Source organism: Tiliqua scincoides, chromosome 4 (genome assembly GCF_035046505.1).
Source record: "Tiliqua scincoides isolate rTilSci1 chromosome 4, rTilSci1.hap2, whole genome shotgun sequence".
Taxonomy (NCBI): Eukaryota; Metazoa; Chordata; class Lepidosauria; order Squamata; family Scincidae; genus Tiliqua; species Tiliqua scincoides.
In genome coordinates, this window is record NC_089824.1 from 170567083 (window position 1) to 170582421 (window position 15339).

The window sequence follows — 15339 nt, forward strand, 5'->3', positions numbered from 1 at the left end:
TGCTTGGGGGTGTTAATTTTCCTGCTTGATGATGTCACTTCTGATCATGACATCACTTCTGGTGGGGCCTGACAGACTGTCAATCTAAAAGTGGGTCCCAGTGTTAAAAAGTTTGAGAATCATTGAGCTACAACATTTACCATACACACATAGATGATAATAATGTCATCTACTGAACATGTGTATGTATTTGGGATCTGACTGCAGAGCAGGAGGAATCTAACCTAATTATAGGAATCTATAATCTAATTATACTTGGGTTCCCTATAAGACTGATACAGAAGCTCAAAGTTTCTTAACCAGCCTTGCAGGTAGCCTTGTCAAATTAGGAAATCAGCAAGTAACCAGCGAGAAGTCCGGATCTTCATCTTGTACAAAAAAAGGAGGCCCAAACTCTTAAGCGCTGACATAACAATAGCATGACTGCTTCTGCTGCTGGTTAACACTTGCAGAGTTCCCCAATCTTCTTTCAGAAATTGTAACAACATATGTTAACATGGACCACTGGAACTAACACCAGGGGTAATTAAACCCAGTTGACTGTGCATATGAATCAATTCTCTTACAGCCCAATCCTATGCATATCAACTAAGAAGTAAGTTCTGTAGAGTTCAATAGGACCTAGTTCCAGGAACGTGTATGCAGGATTGTAGCCAAGTCTCTTGGCATGTGAATATCTTTGATCGCAGAAGTGACTACTTAACACAAGCAATAGCCACCACTACTGTTAAATCACTGCTATACTTTTGGATTGTGTAAACATGTCCCACTATTACTTCAAGTAGTTTACCAAGCTGCTGTTACTTTTTCTTTACATTTTTAAAAAAGTTTCTATATAAGGCTGGAATACACCAAAGAAGAGTTGACAAAGTCCTGAAATCTAAAAGCTTAATTTTGTATTTGATAATCTGTTAGTATACAATATTTATTCCTGTATTTACTCAATTTGTGACCTGCTTTTCTCCCTGAAGGGTACCAAAGTGGCTCCCCAAACAATGTGCTCTCAGTCATAATTATATTTTAGGGCTGGGTTCTGCAATCATTATTCAGCCACAAGCGTACAGAGATGAAGAGGTCACACTAAGGAAGGATTGGTCTAAGATTTCTAGTGATCACACTCCCAGTGCAATCATAGGCATGTCTACTTAAAAGTAAGTCCTATTAATTTCTGTGGGACTTATTCCCAGGTAAACGTGAGGCTTGTGGCAGACTTCATCCAGACAGAGATCATTTGCAGTGCCCAATGCCACCCAAGTTCTGATACCAGTTTGGCTGCCACTGTACTACTGAGATACAAATTCAAAAAACATCATCCTGGCTAAGCTGCACAGCAGTTAGGTTGAATTGCAAATAAGGTTTTATTGACAGAGCTGCTGTGACTCATCGCCCGCTTCATTTACAAGTCCAACAGTAAAACGGGTTAAAAGGTCATCTGAGCTCAGGAGTTTACAGTACAGGTAAATTTTAGCAAGTGAATTGGGAGCTGAACATCCTGAAGGTGCCTGTTCCACAGTGGGGTGGGATGGAGAGAGTTCATAGCAGGCTTCAAAAGCTTCCAGTTCCGTATACAGTTTTAGCCCATCAGGCAGTTTGTGCCTAGCTGAAAGGTAAGTCTTGAGTTCAACAGATGCTCCCCGATAAGCCTGCAACACAAATGTAGTCAAAGAACTGTGGCTGGAGGTGTCAAGCTTGCTCAAGGCAGAAGACAGTCCCCCACGGCTCTGATTAGAACTTCTCTGTCACTAGTTACAAGTACACACTGTACTGTTCTACCAAGACATGTTCCACCCTACTAAACCTGGAAAACCCCTTTGGTCCTTTCCTGCAGCATCCTCTGTACTATGCTGATGCACAGCATAGCAGTGAAGCCGGCAATCCTACACACCCACTGAACTCAATGGGACTTACTTCTGAGTAAACATGCTTAGGACTGTGCTGCATGAGGCTGAGCTGTGAATTAGAACTTCCCTGCTCCAAGTCTCCTCTCTGCATGAGGTGGGCTTAGGCAAGCCACTCCCTCCCATTCAGCTCCTTGCCCCATTTGCAGGCCAAGAGGAATCCTGATCCTCCTCCAAAAACTGCTGGAAACATTACAAGAGAATGTTTGCAAAGCATCTGGAACACTCAAAAGGCACTACACCAAAGAGTTCCATTAGACCCCATCTCTACTTGTCTTTCAGCAGGCAGTGAAAACGTATTAGGCACTGCAGTATGCTTTTGAGATGTCTTTTAACATATTAATATTTATAGTGCTGTCGACAAGAGTGTTTGCCAATTTTGGTTAAAAATGCCTTTCAGATTTCTTTTAAATAAATACTTTTGGCACTTTGTTTCGGTGAAAAGGCTGGGTGTACAAGTTTGGAAACAAAGAACATATAATAATAATCATGTGTATTGTGCTTTTGAGTGCTCAAAGGTCTTCACGTGTATTGCCTGGTCATAACACTTACAACAAGCCTGTAAGGAGGACATTATTATCCCCATAATGCAGCTGAGGCTGGGAGGGAGTGGCTTGCCTAGGGCTACCTGGTGGGTTCATAGGAATGATCCTAACTAGGAAAATCTGATTTGTTGCGCAGTCTTCTTAGCCACTATGCTACACTAGCTCTCAAATACACACATGCTAAGTGTCTTAGGGTGCAATCCTATCCTGCACTGGAACAGGCAAGTCAAGAGGCTTGCACTGTATCCAGCATCAGGATAGGGGCTAAAAGTGGCTTAGCCTACCTTTGCAGCTTGCATCGGCCCAGCCGGGCCAATGCAAGCCTCAGAGAGGAAGCAGACACGGAGGATTGCTTCAGCCTCCGCAGGCCGGCCCTTCTGGGAGTGTTGGCCTGGCTTCCTCTCGAGGAACCCTCCTGGGCTGGTGCAAGGGATGTGCTGGCCCAAATCATTCCTAGGATTGTGCCCTTATACACACATATGCAGATGGAGAGAGAAAAAATAAGAACATAAGAACAGCCCCACTGGATCAGGCCATAGGCCCATCTAGTCCAGCATCCCGCATCCCGCATCCCACAGAGGCCCACAAAATGCCGCAGGCAGCACACCAGATAAGAAGAGACCTGCATCCTGGTGCCCTCCCTTGCATCTGGCATTCTGACATAGCCCATTTCTAAAATCAGAAGGTTGCACATACACATCATGGCTTGTAACCCATAATGGATTTTTCCTCCAGAAACTTGTCCAATCCCCTTTTAAAGGCATCCAAGCCAGATGCCATCACCACGTCCTGTGGCAAGGAGTTCCACAGACTGACCACACACTGAGTAAAGAAATATTTTCTTTTGTCTGTTCTAACTCTCCCAACACTCAATTTTAGTGGATGTCCCCTGGTTCTGGTGAGCATCTCTCTATCCACTCTGTCCATCCCCTGCATAATTTTGTATGTCTCAATCACGTCCACCCTCAGGCGTCTCTTTTCTAGGCTGAAGAGGCCCAAACGCCATAGCCTTTCCTCATAAGGAAGGTGCCCCAGCCCAGTAATCATCTTAGTCACTCTCTTTTGCACTTTTTCCATTTCCACTATGTCTTTTTTGAGATGCGGCGACCAGAGCTGGACACAATACTCCAGGTGTGGCCTTACCATCGATATGTACAATGGCATTATAATATTAGCTGTTTTGTTTTCAATACCTTTTCTAATGATCCCAAGCATAGAATTGGCCTACTCTACTGCCACCGCACATTGGGTTGACACTTTCATTGACCTGTCCACCACCACCCCAAGATCTCTCTCCTGATCTGTCACAGACAGCTCAGAACCCATCAGCCTATATGTGAAGTTTTGAAAAAAAATTAAAAGGTTTACAGGATTATTTGCTATTTTCTCATGTACAAACATACATATGTACATGTCAACCAAGGATAATATTTCACATATCTGATATGGTGGGTTCTGATCCACAAGACATGCTGACACAATAAAGCTGTTAGTGTCTGAGATGCCACAGGGCTCCTGGTTATACTTGTTGTGTCAGCTCCTCCTCTGGAAATTTTTATAAGCTTGTCTCAAGGGATAGACAGAGATCACAGTATGTTGCATCAAAAAGATTTCATTTTTGAATGAGGAAATAAGATTTGCCTCCCAGTCTAAATTGGGAGGGTTATTTTTAAAGAAGGTGGTATTTTGACATCCTGAGTTGAGAAATGTATTTGGGTACTTTCCTTCTTTTTTACTTACACATAGAGAATGGGTCTAATTGTGACTATTGCCAAGGGACTATACAGTGTATTGGTTTTTGAATGACAGCTAAAGAAGACTGGTCAAAATGCAGTCAGCATTTTCCACAAAGTCCTATTGTGGGAGTTTTGTTGCACAATCCTATGCATGTCAGAAGCCAGCTTCACCACGTTTGAAGGGACTCACTCCTAGATAAGTACGTACTATATAGGATTGCAGTCCTAATGATGTTAAACTGAATTACTACATGGATACATTTTTTAACATGATGTTATGATGGATAAGTGTCACCTCTTTGTCACGTCACCCCCCAACCATTGAAGAACCTTGTAGACACCATATGTGAGAGCAGAGACTGGGCTACAATATCTTTGGGTTGATGTTGTTTAATATAATTACAGTCAAAAATAAAGAGGATGGGAAATAAGAAGGGGGTTCTTACAACATAAATTGCAAGGTGCCTGCTGGCTACCCTGATGGGTTTTGTCACCCTGTCCTTCAAGTAGGTATCACCCTGGCCCATCAAACACCAGCCCATCATCCAACACCTGGAAGTGGGGCTGGGGAATCAGAGAGCCCATCTCATTTTCTGGTCTAGGAGCAAGCCAGGGTTCCAGGTTGCAGGGTCTTCCCACACCCCAGCCTGAGCAGGGTCCCACAGTCTCACTGAGGTCAGGAAGTGAGTTGAACCCCCAAGGTTCCTTCTCTCTTTCCTGTTCAGTGTTCAACCCCCCTCCTTTTCTCCTCTGTTGGGCTCTGCTCTTTACTCTTCTTTCCTTCCTTTCCTCTTTCACCTCTTCCAGGCATTCTTCTGCTACCCTTCCCTTGTCTTGCTTCTACCTCTCTCCTCCTTCAGTCTACCTTCTCTCCATCTGCCCTCCTTCTCCCACTTTGTCCTCTGTTGTCTCCTCTTTCTCTTTCCACTCTCTCCCTCTTCTCCCTCTTCACTTTTATACCTGGCCCAGCCCTCCTTGAGGGCTGGTACCAGTGACCAAGCCCTCCAGGTGCAGCTGTGGTGTTATCAGGCTCTTGGAGGTTAGCGGTGCTCAGTGATGACATCATCACCAGATATCATCATGCTCCTTTGAGTGCTGGTGTCTCACTCTCAAAGCCCTGCAACAGATCAAGGGTCCATGGGTGACAAAATGAGACACAGTTTGCAAATATCATTGACAACATTGCAAGAGTAGTAATACATGCCCTGACTGTAATGAGAACATTTCAATAACTTTAATAACTGCCATAGGCCAGTTCTGTGTTTCTCTATACGATGTTGTTAACATAATTCTCTGCTGGAAAGGAATAAACAGAGACTTCCCAAGAAGCCCATGCACACCACTCTGAACTTCCCAAAGAAAGACAGGTTAAATGCATGTATGAATGTTTATTTTCCCCCACTTATATATTGTTCTTCCTCCAATGAGTTCAGAGTAGCTCATCTACCTCCATGTATCCTCACAACAACTCTGTGAGATGGGTCAAGCTCAGAGACAGTGATAGACCCAAAGTCACCCAGTAAAACTTCATGGCTCAGTGGAGCCTTGAAATCAAGTCTCCCTAGTCTTAGTCCAGCACTTTAACCACTGCACCACACGGGCTCTCACTAGCATTGCTGATAGCAAGTCATGACTGTGATACACTTTTGTCCTAAGCATAAAATGCAATTCCCACTAAAAGCCAGCATCTCCAGCAGGTGGAAAAGGTTTGGTTGATAGAATTACTTTCTTTAGGCCATTCAGTGAGTACAATACTCTACAGGGAAAGTTGATCTGAAGAACAATAATAATTGCTTAGCATGTACAGTATATCATACTTTCCCTAAGTTCTCAAAGCATTAAATAATCTTGACAACAGTCCTGCAAGGAAGGCCAATACTAGCATTTATCACACCTGCAATACAATTGGAGAGGGCTGTGGTTCTGACTGAAAAAAAAGCTGCCCAGTAAACTACTGGAGATTTGAACCAGGGCTTCTAGCTCACATTTGCTATCTTCTGCTAATGCATCATCAAGATCCCCATTCAGGCATTCATGGATACTAAACATCTGAATATTGTGTATTCACCCCCACCTACCCAGATTCCCCCCACCTACCCAGCCCAAGTGCAAAGCTATACCCATTCTCAATCGCTGTTCTCAATCCACAATGTGAAAATATTAGTAAGCTTTATTACAAGGGTGCATATAATGACTATAAACCACTCAAACTATGGAACATGCTAAAACAAAATGATTACATAATATATTGTAATCCAACCATCCGCTTACTCAGTGGCTTTGAGCAAGTTCCACTCTTCCAGCCTCAGCTGCTCTGTCTGTAAAACTGGAATTCAAACGTCCTCCTGCCATTAAGAGAATGTCCGGCAGGCATGCCAATCCAGAGTCTTGAGGGACTCTGAAATTCCTACACTGTGTAAACAGACCTTGCTTGTTGGCAGAGGAAGCTCAACTTGTCCAAAGCCACCCACATATGCTGAATTTGTCAGCTTCAGTGAAGTAAAGGGGAATGAAATGAAGAAATCAAACAACAACAGGCATTCAAATCACAGCACAATCTTGTGTATAGTTACTCAGAAAAAAAGTCTTCCTTCAATGGTGCTCATCCTGGGCAAATGACTGCAGCCTCAGTCATTCAAAATCTGATTTAAACATTCCACAAAAAACCACTGATGTGATAAATGATGAAAGACACAGTTAAACCTGTGAGTTCAGCTTGCTGTCTGGTTGCATTTGATCACCAGCAGACAGGGGTGCTTCATTCCTCTCCTTTCAAAAGAAAAACAAGGGCAAAAGGCACAGTTCCATTCACCATTTAACAACAGCCAAAAAGATCCTTCTCACCTGATGCAGAAGCCTGTGATGGTCTGCGTGGCCCCCTTTCCCCTCCGTCGGGTGGGTCGCTGCTGTTCCCCGAAGCCATGCTTGAGTGGAGCTTTGGTAGACTAGCCCTGATCTGCAAGAGATTAGGAGACACAGAGGGACCAATCTGTGACTGTGAGGCTCAAGAACAAGAGGCTAGAAGAGATTTTCTCCAATTATATGAGTGAAGGCAGCATGAGTTTCCCCTCCATGCAACATCAATAGCTTCCTCTTCCCTTAAGAGCACTTTGGCTCCACCTCTCAGTAATCTGACTCCCTGCTCTTCTTAGTCACCCCCACTCCAAACCTTTTATGTTAGTGTCCTGCCCTCTGCCCCCCCCCCCATGTTATCATTGTAAATGTAAACCAAGGAGTACTGATGAAGTATTTCTCGCTCAGATTTTACTCCAGGCACTAAATAACTTTTTCAACCAATTCAAGTAAAGACAAATGCTTCTAATTATCCAATTCCTCTGGGAATCCTGTATTCAGAGTATGATAAATGAGACAGGCACTCAGAGGATGCCCCAACAGAACTTTTAAAAAGCAGATCAGGTACCTCAAAATCATAAGGAAATTTGCAAGGGCTTTTAAAACTAGTAAGTTTTTTTTTTTAAATAAATAAAAAAACCACACCACCGAATCCCACAGGATCTGACACAGGATGTGAAGAAAATGGTGAAACAGCATAGCAAAGATTAAATGCTGTAACAGAACTTTATAATGAAAGAAGATAAAACAATTGTTTAGCCATGCTGCTGTTTTGCGGTGTTACACTGGAAGCTGCAGCATTTCAAGTCAGCCCCTTGATCTATGCCGGTCTGTATTTGTGCCAGCACTGGGGAGGTTTCAGAGGGATATTTCTCAGCACTACCTGGCGGTGCCAGGGATTGAACTTGAGACCTGCTGCATACAAAGCAGGTGGTTTCCAACTAAGCTATGGGCATTGAAAGTCAAACATACATGTATTTCAAATACTTGCATTCCCATCCAATTTCCTCCCTAATTATACTTAAGAATAGGCTCTCTTGTCACTATCAGATAAAGAGTTGTGTATAAATCAAAGGTTTGTAGATCCCTGAAAAATAAAAAATGGATCAGAGGAATGTTCTAATCTTTTCTCTACTTTTCACAAAACAAGTAAGGTGAGCTTGTTTCTTTGGTCCATTTTAAACAAATCTAGGAATCACGTGTTCTGGGACCAGCAAATAACTAAAATAAGCAACTGCAAGAATTCCTCACAAGCCTTTGCAAGCCACAGGACTGTCAGGAATTCTTGCAGTTCTCAGTTTTATTTATTGTATTCGTTCCAAAATTATAATAAAGTATTTTTTTCTTCTTCCTGTGAATATACAGTATTTATGGCATTGCAAAACAATACAGGATCAGGCTACATTCCATTAGTATGCACCATTACCAGTGCTGGATTCTGGTAAGTAACAGTGACAGAACTTGCAATCCTAGCTGAAATTGAAGCCTAGTTAATTGCTAGTTAACAGCCCTCAATGGCATTTTGGGGACAGAGAGACAGACTGAACGAAAGCATGTTGGGAGTTAGCTGAAGAAACCCATGCTATTTACTATCACTTAAGCTCCACCTGTACATCTGTAACTAAAGCAAGCAGTGCAAAAATCCAGTGTTTGTCATTTAAAGCAAAGCTGAGCAGTACCCTATATCCCATTTCACGCAACACATATAACAAACCAGAAACCAAATAAGCAGGCAGGGTTACACATACCAAATTCTTTTCAATGCCTGCAATGCTTTCTTAATTCAGTACTCAAAATTGTACAGTGTAGTCTTCTACAATCCTCTTTCAACATTCATAAAGCAATGCTAGAGTATCAAGGAAAGCGTATATTCCCTGAAATCTTTGCCACACTCCAATAACCAACTCACACAGCCACTGTGGTTCTAACTAGTTTTTATCAGCCTAATCCTCTGCATTCATCCAGCACCGCAATTTGAAAACAGAAAATGCGTGCTGTGTGAAACTGATTCACACACAAACCATGTGCATCAACCAGGGTGTTCTATGAAAATCTTGAAGAACCTATACTAATTGTCAGATCCAATCAGTAGTATAGCAACTGTTTTCAGCAAATACATAAGAACATAAGAACAGCCCCACTGGATCAGGCCATAGGCCCATCTAGTCCAGCTTCCTGTATCTCACAGCAGCCCACCAAATGCCCCAGAGAGCACACCAGATAACAAGAGACCTGCATGCTGGTGCCCTCCCTTGCATCTGGCATTTTGACATAGCCCATTTCTAAAATCAGGAGGTTGCACATACACATCATGGCTTGTACCCCATAATGGATTTTTCCTCCAAAACATTGTCCAATCCCCTTTTAAAGGCGTCCAGGCCAGACACCATCACCACATCCTGTGGCAAGGAGTTCCACAGACCAACCACATGCTGAGTAAAGAAATATTTTCTTTTGTCTGTTCTAACTCTCCCAACACTCAATTTTAGTGGAAGTCCCCTGCTTCTGGTGTTATGTGAGAGTGTAAAGAGCATCTCTCTATCCACTCTGTCCATCCCCTGCATAATTTTGTATGTCTCAATCATGTCCCCCCTCAGGCGCCTCTTTTCTAGGCTGAAGAGGCCCAAACGCCTAGCCGTTCCTCTTAAGTAAGGTGCCCCAGCCCAGTAATTATCTTAGTCGCTCTCTTTTGCACCTTTTCCATTTCCACTATGTCCTTTTTGAGATGTGATGACCAGAACTGGACACAATACTCCAGGTGTGGCCTTACCATCGATTTGTACAATGGCATTATAATATTAGCCGTTTTGTTCTCAATACCTTTTCTAATGATCCCAAGCATAGAATTGGCCTTCTTTACTGCCGCCGCACATTGAGTTGACACTTTCATCGACCTGTCCACCACCACCCCAAGATCTCTCTCCTGATCTGTCACACGCAGCTCAGAACCCATCAGCCTATATTTAAAGTTTTGATTTTTTGCCCCAATGTGCATGACCTTACACTTACTGACATTGAAGCGTATCTTCCATTTTGCTGCCCATTCTGCCAGTCTGGAGAGATCCTTCTGGAGCTCCTCACAATCACCTCTGGTCTTTACCACTTGGAGAAGTTTATCTGCAAACTTAGCCACCTCACTGCTCAACCCTGTCTCACGGTCATTTATGAAGAGGTTGAAAAGCACGGGTCCCAGGACAGATCCTTGGGGCACACCGCTTGTCACTTGCGGTGAAAATACAGTGATGTGTAAGTCATACTCCACTGTCCAAATATAAAGAATATGGGAAACTGGGCAGGCATAAACAATACAGTAAACAGATAAAGAATGCAGGCACCATTATTGTCCACAAGCATTTCATGCAAATGCCTTAAGTAAAGTTAGAGGCTTAAACTAGAAGTATTCACATCAGAAAAAAAACATATTGTATTTGAAACATCACAAACATTGCAATCATCATGGTGCAGCTCTTTCATGATTGTTTTGCTAACCTAGTATAGAACTACTCAAGACATATTGTGTTAATACATGAACTAATGTAATATCTAAGGTTCATGTTAAAAGCTATGTTAAAATGCATCAAAAATGCAAATCAAAATACATCTAGAATGCATCTCTTAAGCAGGGGTTGGCAATCTTTTTGGACAAAGAAGCTAGAGGTACAGTGATTATATCATCACCGAACTTCCATGTTGCCAAGCTGTGGTTGTCTGGAGGTCTGTTAGGGAGGCAAAGCCTCCTACCCGATTTGTTGTACACTGGACAGGGAATGGCAGAACTACCTGCCCAGGCTCACAGAGTCCCTGTGCTGCTGTGCTCTGGATGCCCTGTCCAGCACATGGAAAATTGGGCAGGAGGTTTTGCCTCCCAAGATGACCTCCATGTGGGCTGGATGACTTTGGACAGCGGGTCAGATCTGGTGTGCCCTAGGTTGCTGACCCCTGTCTTAAAGGCTTGAGAATGTATTATCAGTTAAGAGCTGCAAAATTCAATGTTTGACTTGCAGTTGGACTTGTGGTAATATTAGCTGTACAACTCCCTGTCTGGCCAGCTTATCTGAAGATACTGACTTAATAGTTGACTTAAAATGGACACCTCTTAGACGCAACCATGGCATCACCTGGCAGGACAAAGTTCCAAACAACACAGTCTTGGAACGAGCTGGAATCCCTAGCATGTATGCACTGCTGAAACAGACGCCTGCGTTGGCTCGGTCATGTTGTGAGAATGGATGATGGCCAGATCCCAAAGGATCTCCTCTATGGTGAACTCGTGCAAGGAAAGCGCCCTACAGGTAGACCACAGCTGCGATACAAGGACATCTGTAAGAGGGATCTGAAGGCCTTAGGAGTGCACCTCAACAGGTGGGAAACCCTGGCCTCTGAGCGGCCCGCTTGGAGGCAGGCTGTGCAGCATGGCCTTTCCCAGTTTGAAGACACACTTGGCCAACAGACTGAGGCAAAGAGGCAAAGAAGGAAGGCCCATAGCCAGGGAGACAGACCAGGGACAGACTGCACTTGCTCCCAGTGTGGAAGGGACTGTCACTCCCGAATCGGCCTTTTCAGCCACACTAGACGCTGTTCCAGAACCACCTTTCAGAGCGCGATACCATAGTCTTTCGAGACTGAAGGTTGCCAACAACACTAGATTCTCAAAATAAGTTCAAAACTGATGCTGCTCAGATTCTGAAGAGATGACAAACTGGAGAACAAACTAAGGAAATGAGAATCTCTCCAGGGAACACAGCAGGGAGTAGGGTGCATCTCCCATATCTTTGGGGTTTTCAGTAGAGATGTTCATTGAGCAGAGGAGAGCATGACATCCCTTCCTATCATTAGCTTTGATGCAGTGAGCACCTTAGCACACCCGAGTTGATTGCTAATACTTCTAGGAAGGTAAGGAACTCTAGTCTTCTGCATCTTAGTTAGCACGCTTGACCATAGCAACCAAGAGTTAACCGCACTAATGAATATGGTTGAACTTCCACTGCTTCATGTTCAGGGCAATTCAGAATTGTCAACCAACCCCAGGAGGCAGAAAAGTTGGCCAGCTCCTATGCCTTGAAAATCACCATAATATGCAGCAATTAGCAAGCAAAGCTATATAGGGGGATAAACATTATCACCTCTTAAGTATTTGTAGCTCAAGCTGCTATTAGTCACAGGTATAGAGGTCAGCATGCAGTTTGTTCCACTTTACACAAGATTACTTCCTTACATGAAAGTCATTTTGATAGATGAAACTGTAAATTCCAAGCAAATCCTACAATTGGCAATGGCTTCTTATGTCTACATGCAGTAAAGAGAGACACAATGGACTACAGATATGCTATTTTCTACAAAGGTATCTTGTTCAGTTCAAATAAAACTGGTGGTATTCCACGTGGCCTTTGCTTTTAACACAGGTATATGGACCCCTCATTGTGTTAGGCTTGTTTTGACACTTTCAGACTTCAAAATAGCCTAAGGCTGCAAGTCTATGCTGAAGTGGCTCATGGATATCTCTTTTGCTCTTCAAAAGAACAATTACTCAAAAGAACAATTTGTCCCTGGCACCAGCTCCAGCCTAGGTATTTACCTCTGTAGTACAAGCTTTCTAAAATGAATTAAATTTAAGAGAGATGAGCCATGGAGGTATCAAAATAAATTAGCAACATAAACAATAACAGGGAGAATCATAAACAATGGTCAGTCATGGGTATCTGTTTTATAATTGGGAAAAGCCACACAGTTGTCAATAGGGTTAAAAAAAAATAAAACTTCAGAATAAGTGAAGTGATCTCTTGCATTAGACTGATGTTCAAAATGCCAGAAGCATAAGCATTGGGTTGGACAAAAGTCAGTCTTCAGTAGTAGACTAACTACTACTGTAGTACAGTACAGTACTAACGTACAGACTAACGTAGTACAGACTAACGTAGTGGTTCTGGAGTTGACCTAGAAGATCCAGGTTCAAATCCCCACTGCTATGACGCTTCCTGGGTGACCTTGGCCCAGCCACTGACTCTCAACTTCACCTACCACACAGGGTTGTTGTGAGGACAAAAGGAGGGGAGGAACTATGTACACTATCCTGAGCTACTTGGAGGAAGGTATAAAAATATGAAAAATAAATAAAATGGAAGAGTAACTCACTAGTTCTAATGGCATGCCATGAGACATAAGCCTGATAAAGGAGGTGCCCATCCTTTTTTTTCCTGGCAGAGTTCCTGTAAGATGGCAGCCCAATATTCCACAGGATCATACTTTACCAAAGCACATAGATAAAATTATGAGAAAGCCTTGACCTGTTGATTTTCTGCCTATCATACAACTGTAAAGTACAGAACCTCTATGGTAAGACAATGATTCAGAACTACCAGGTAGGCCGTCTAGTAGTTGTGGGCTCTTAGCCAGTGCCCAAGCTGACACCACCCCTGCAAAGATGGCACAGCTTAAATCCTGGCACAGCTTAAAGAGGGGTAGCCATGCTAGTTTGTTTCAGGAAAAACCAGTCTTGTAATTGGCAAGTCTTTAAAGCAGCTATTTTCAGCCAGAGTGCCACAGCTCATTGGTGTGCCTCAAATGGTCTGCAGGCACTGGCAGACCTAAAGGGGGGCAAACGGGACAAATGCCCCGAGCGCTGACCCTCCAAGGGCGCCTCCCCGAGCCTTGTCCCCCCACTGGAGGAGGAGCGCCCAGGAGTGCTGCGGAGAGGCAGCTTGCTGCCTCTCCGTCAACACCTCAGAGCCGACTGAGCCACCCCCCTCCCCTCCTCCTTTATAGGAGGATAGGAGACAGGCACCCTAGAGAGGCACTGGCACTCTAGGGCACCCATCTCCTATCCTCCTATAAAGGAGGGGGGCAGGCCAGTCGGTGCGGAGGCACTGCCTGAGTGGCAGCTTCCTGCTGCCTCCCAGGAGCACTCCTGGGCGCCCCTGCTCTGCCTCTGAGGGCATCCCTCAAAGGCGGAGGGGAAGTGGCGTGTGCCTTCTCTGATTTTGGAGGAGACACATGCCACTTCCTGGGGTCCAGCGGAGCCTTCCACGCCACTTGGAAGCAGCACGGATGTCTCCTTTGCAGCTGTCTGGGGCTGCTGGAAGCCCACCTGTCTGGGGCGCTGCTTCCAGGAGCCCCAGACCGCTCCAGAGGAGACCTCTGTGCCGCTTACAAGTGGCACGGAACGCTCCGCTAGGGCACCCTCTCTTCCACCTCCAAGGGCGTCCCTCAGAGGCAGAGGAGAGGCGGTGCCCACTCCCTCTGACTTTGGAGGAGACGTGTGCCACTTCCCAAGCCCCATAGAGGCTTCGGCGCCACTTGTAAGTGACACAGAGGTCTCCACTGGAGCGATTTGGGGCTGCTGGAAGCAGCCCCAGACTGCTGCCATGGAGACTCCATGGGGCCTCGGCTGCTCCTCCGTTCCCCCTTGTTTTCAAAGGGGGAACGGAGGAGGTAGCTGCGTGGAAGTAACTGCAGTGACGATGATGTCACTGCAATTACTTCCGGGTCAGCAGCAGGGGAGCGGAGAAGAGGGTGTGGGGGGGGAAGCGGGGGGGTGAGGGGCAGAAAACAGGGGGTTGCCCTGGGCACAGGGACCCCCAGGAACGCCACTGTCTGCAGGTGCGCCACCAGAGTTTGGGGGAAGGTCATTTAATAATAGTGTAATTGGGGAATGTGAGCTTTCCCCCCCCAGCAGCATGGTGTGCTTTGTCAATTTTCAAAACACGGATGGTGTGCCTTGACAATTGTAGCATCTTGTCAGTGTGCCATGAGATGAAAAAGATTGAAAATCGCTGCTTTGAAGTGCAATAAGAGTCTTTGTTGTTTTTGGCATAGCTGAGTGTCCTCGAAACAAAGAGCAGCAATACTGAACAATACTGTACCATATTAAGTAGATGACAGACTGTCTGGCCTTGCCAGAGGGATCAGGTTACACCTTCCTCCAGGAATAAGGCAGAAAAATTTGTTGCAGACTTCAGAAAATAAGTTTCACTAAGGAGGAAATACATTAAAGTGAAACTGCCTGCAAAGGAAAAAATATGCCAAACCCATTTTTCAGCAAACACATGGATAAGCAGAATCAATTTATAGCTATTTTGGGGTTAGAACTGCAGGGCCTTGCAACAGCAAGATATTCTGCTATGCAACAGGCAGATATTCAAGAGGTGCAACTTTCCTTAGAATTATATCTCCATTCCAGACAAATTTGCACCTGTTGACTGTCTTCCTCAAGGGTGACCACACTAGACTGTTGCAGCAAAACCCACAGAGTCTTGTGGTACCTCACAGAGTTGTTGAAGCATGGTGGACTCCACAGAAGCTTAGAGTACA

General features: G+C 44.5%; 1 protein-coding gene across 2 annotated transcripts in view; it reads right to left on the bottom strand.

Moving 5' to 3' along the window:
- The window catches only part of BAK1 (BCL2 antagonist/killer 1), a 48596-nt gene that overhangs the window by 23739 nt on the left and 9518 nt on the right, over positions 1-15339 (bottom strand). For both annotated transcript variants that reach the window (XM_066625053.1, XM_066625054.1), the window contains exon 2: positions 7024-7135. In XM_066625053.1, the coding sequence (XP_066481150.1) occupies positions 7024-7102 (79 nt within the window). In that variant the 5' untranslated portion in view covers positions 7103-7135. The remainder of the gene's footprint in view (positions 1-7023; positions 7136-15339) is intronic.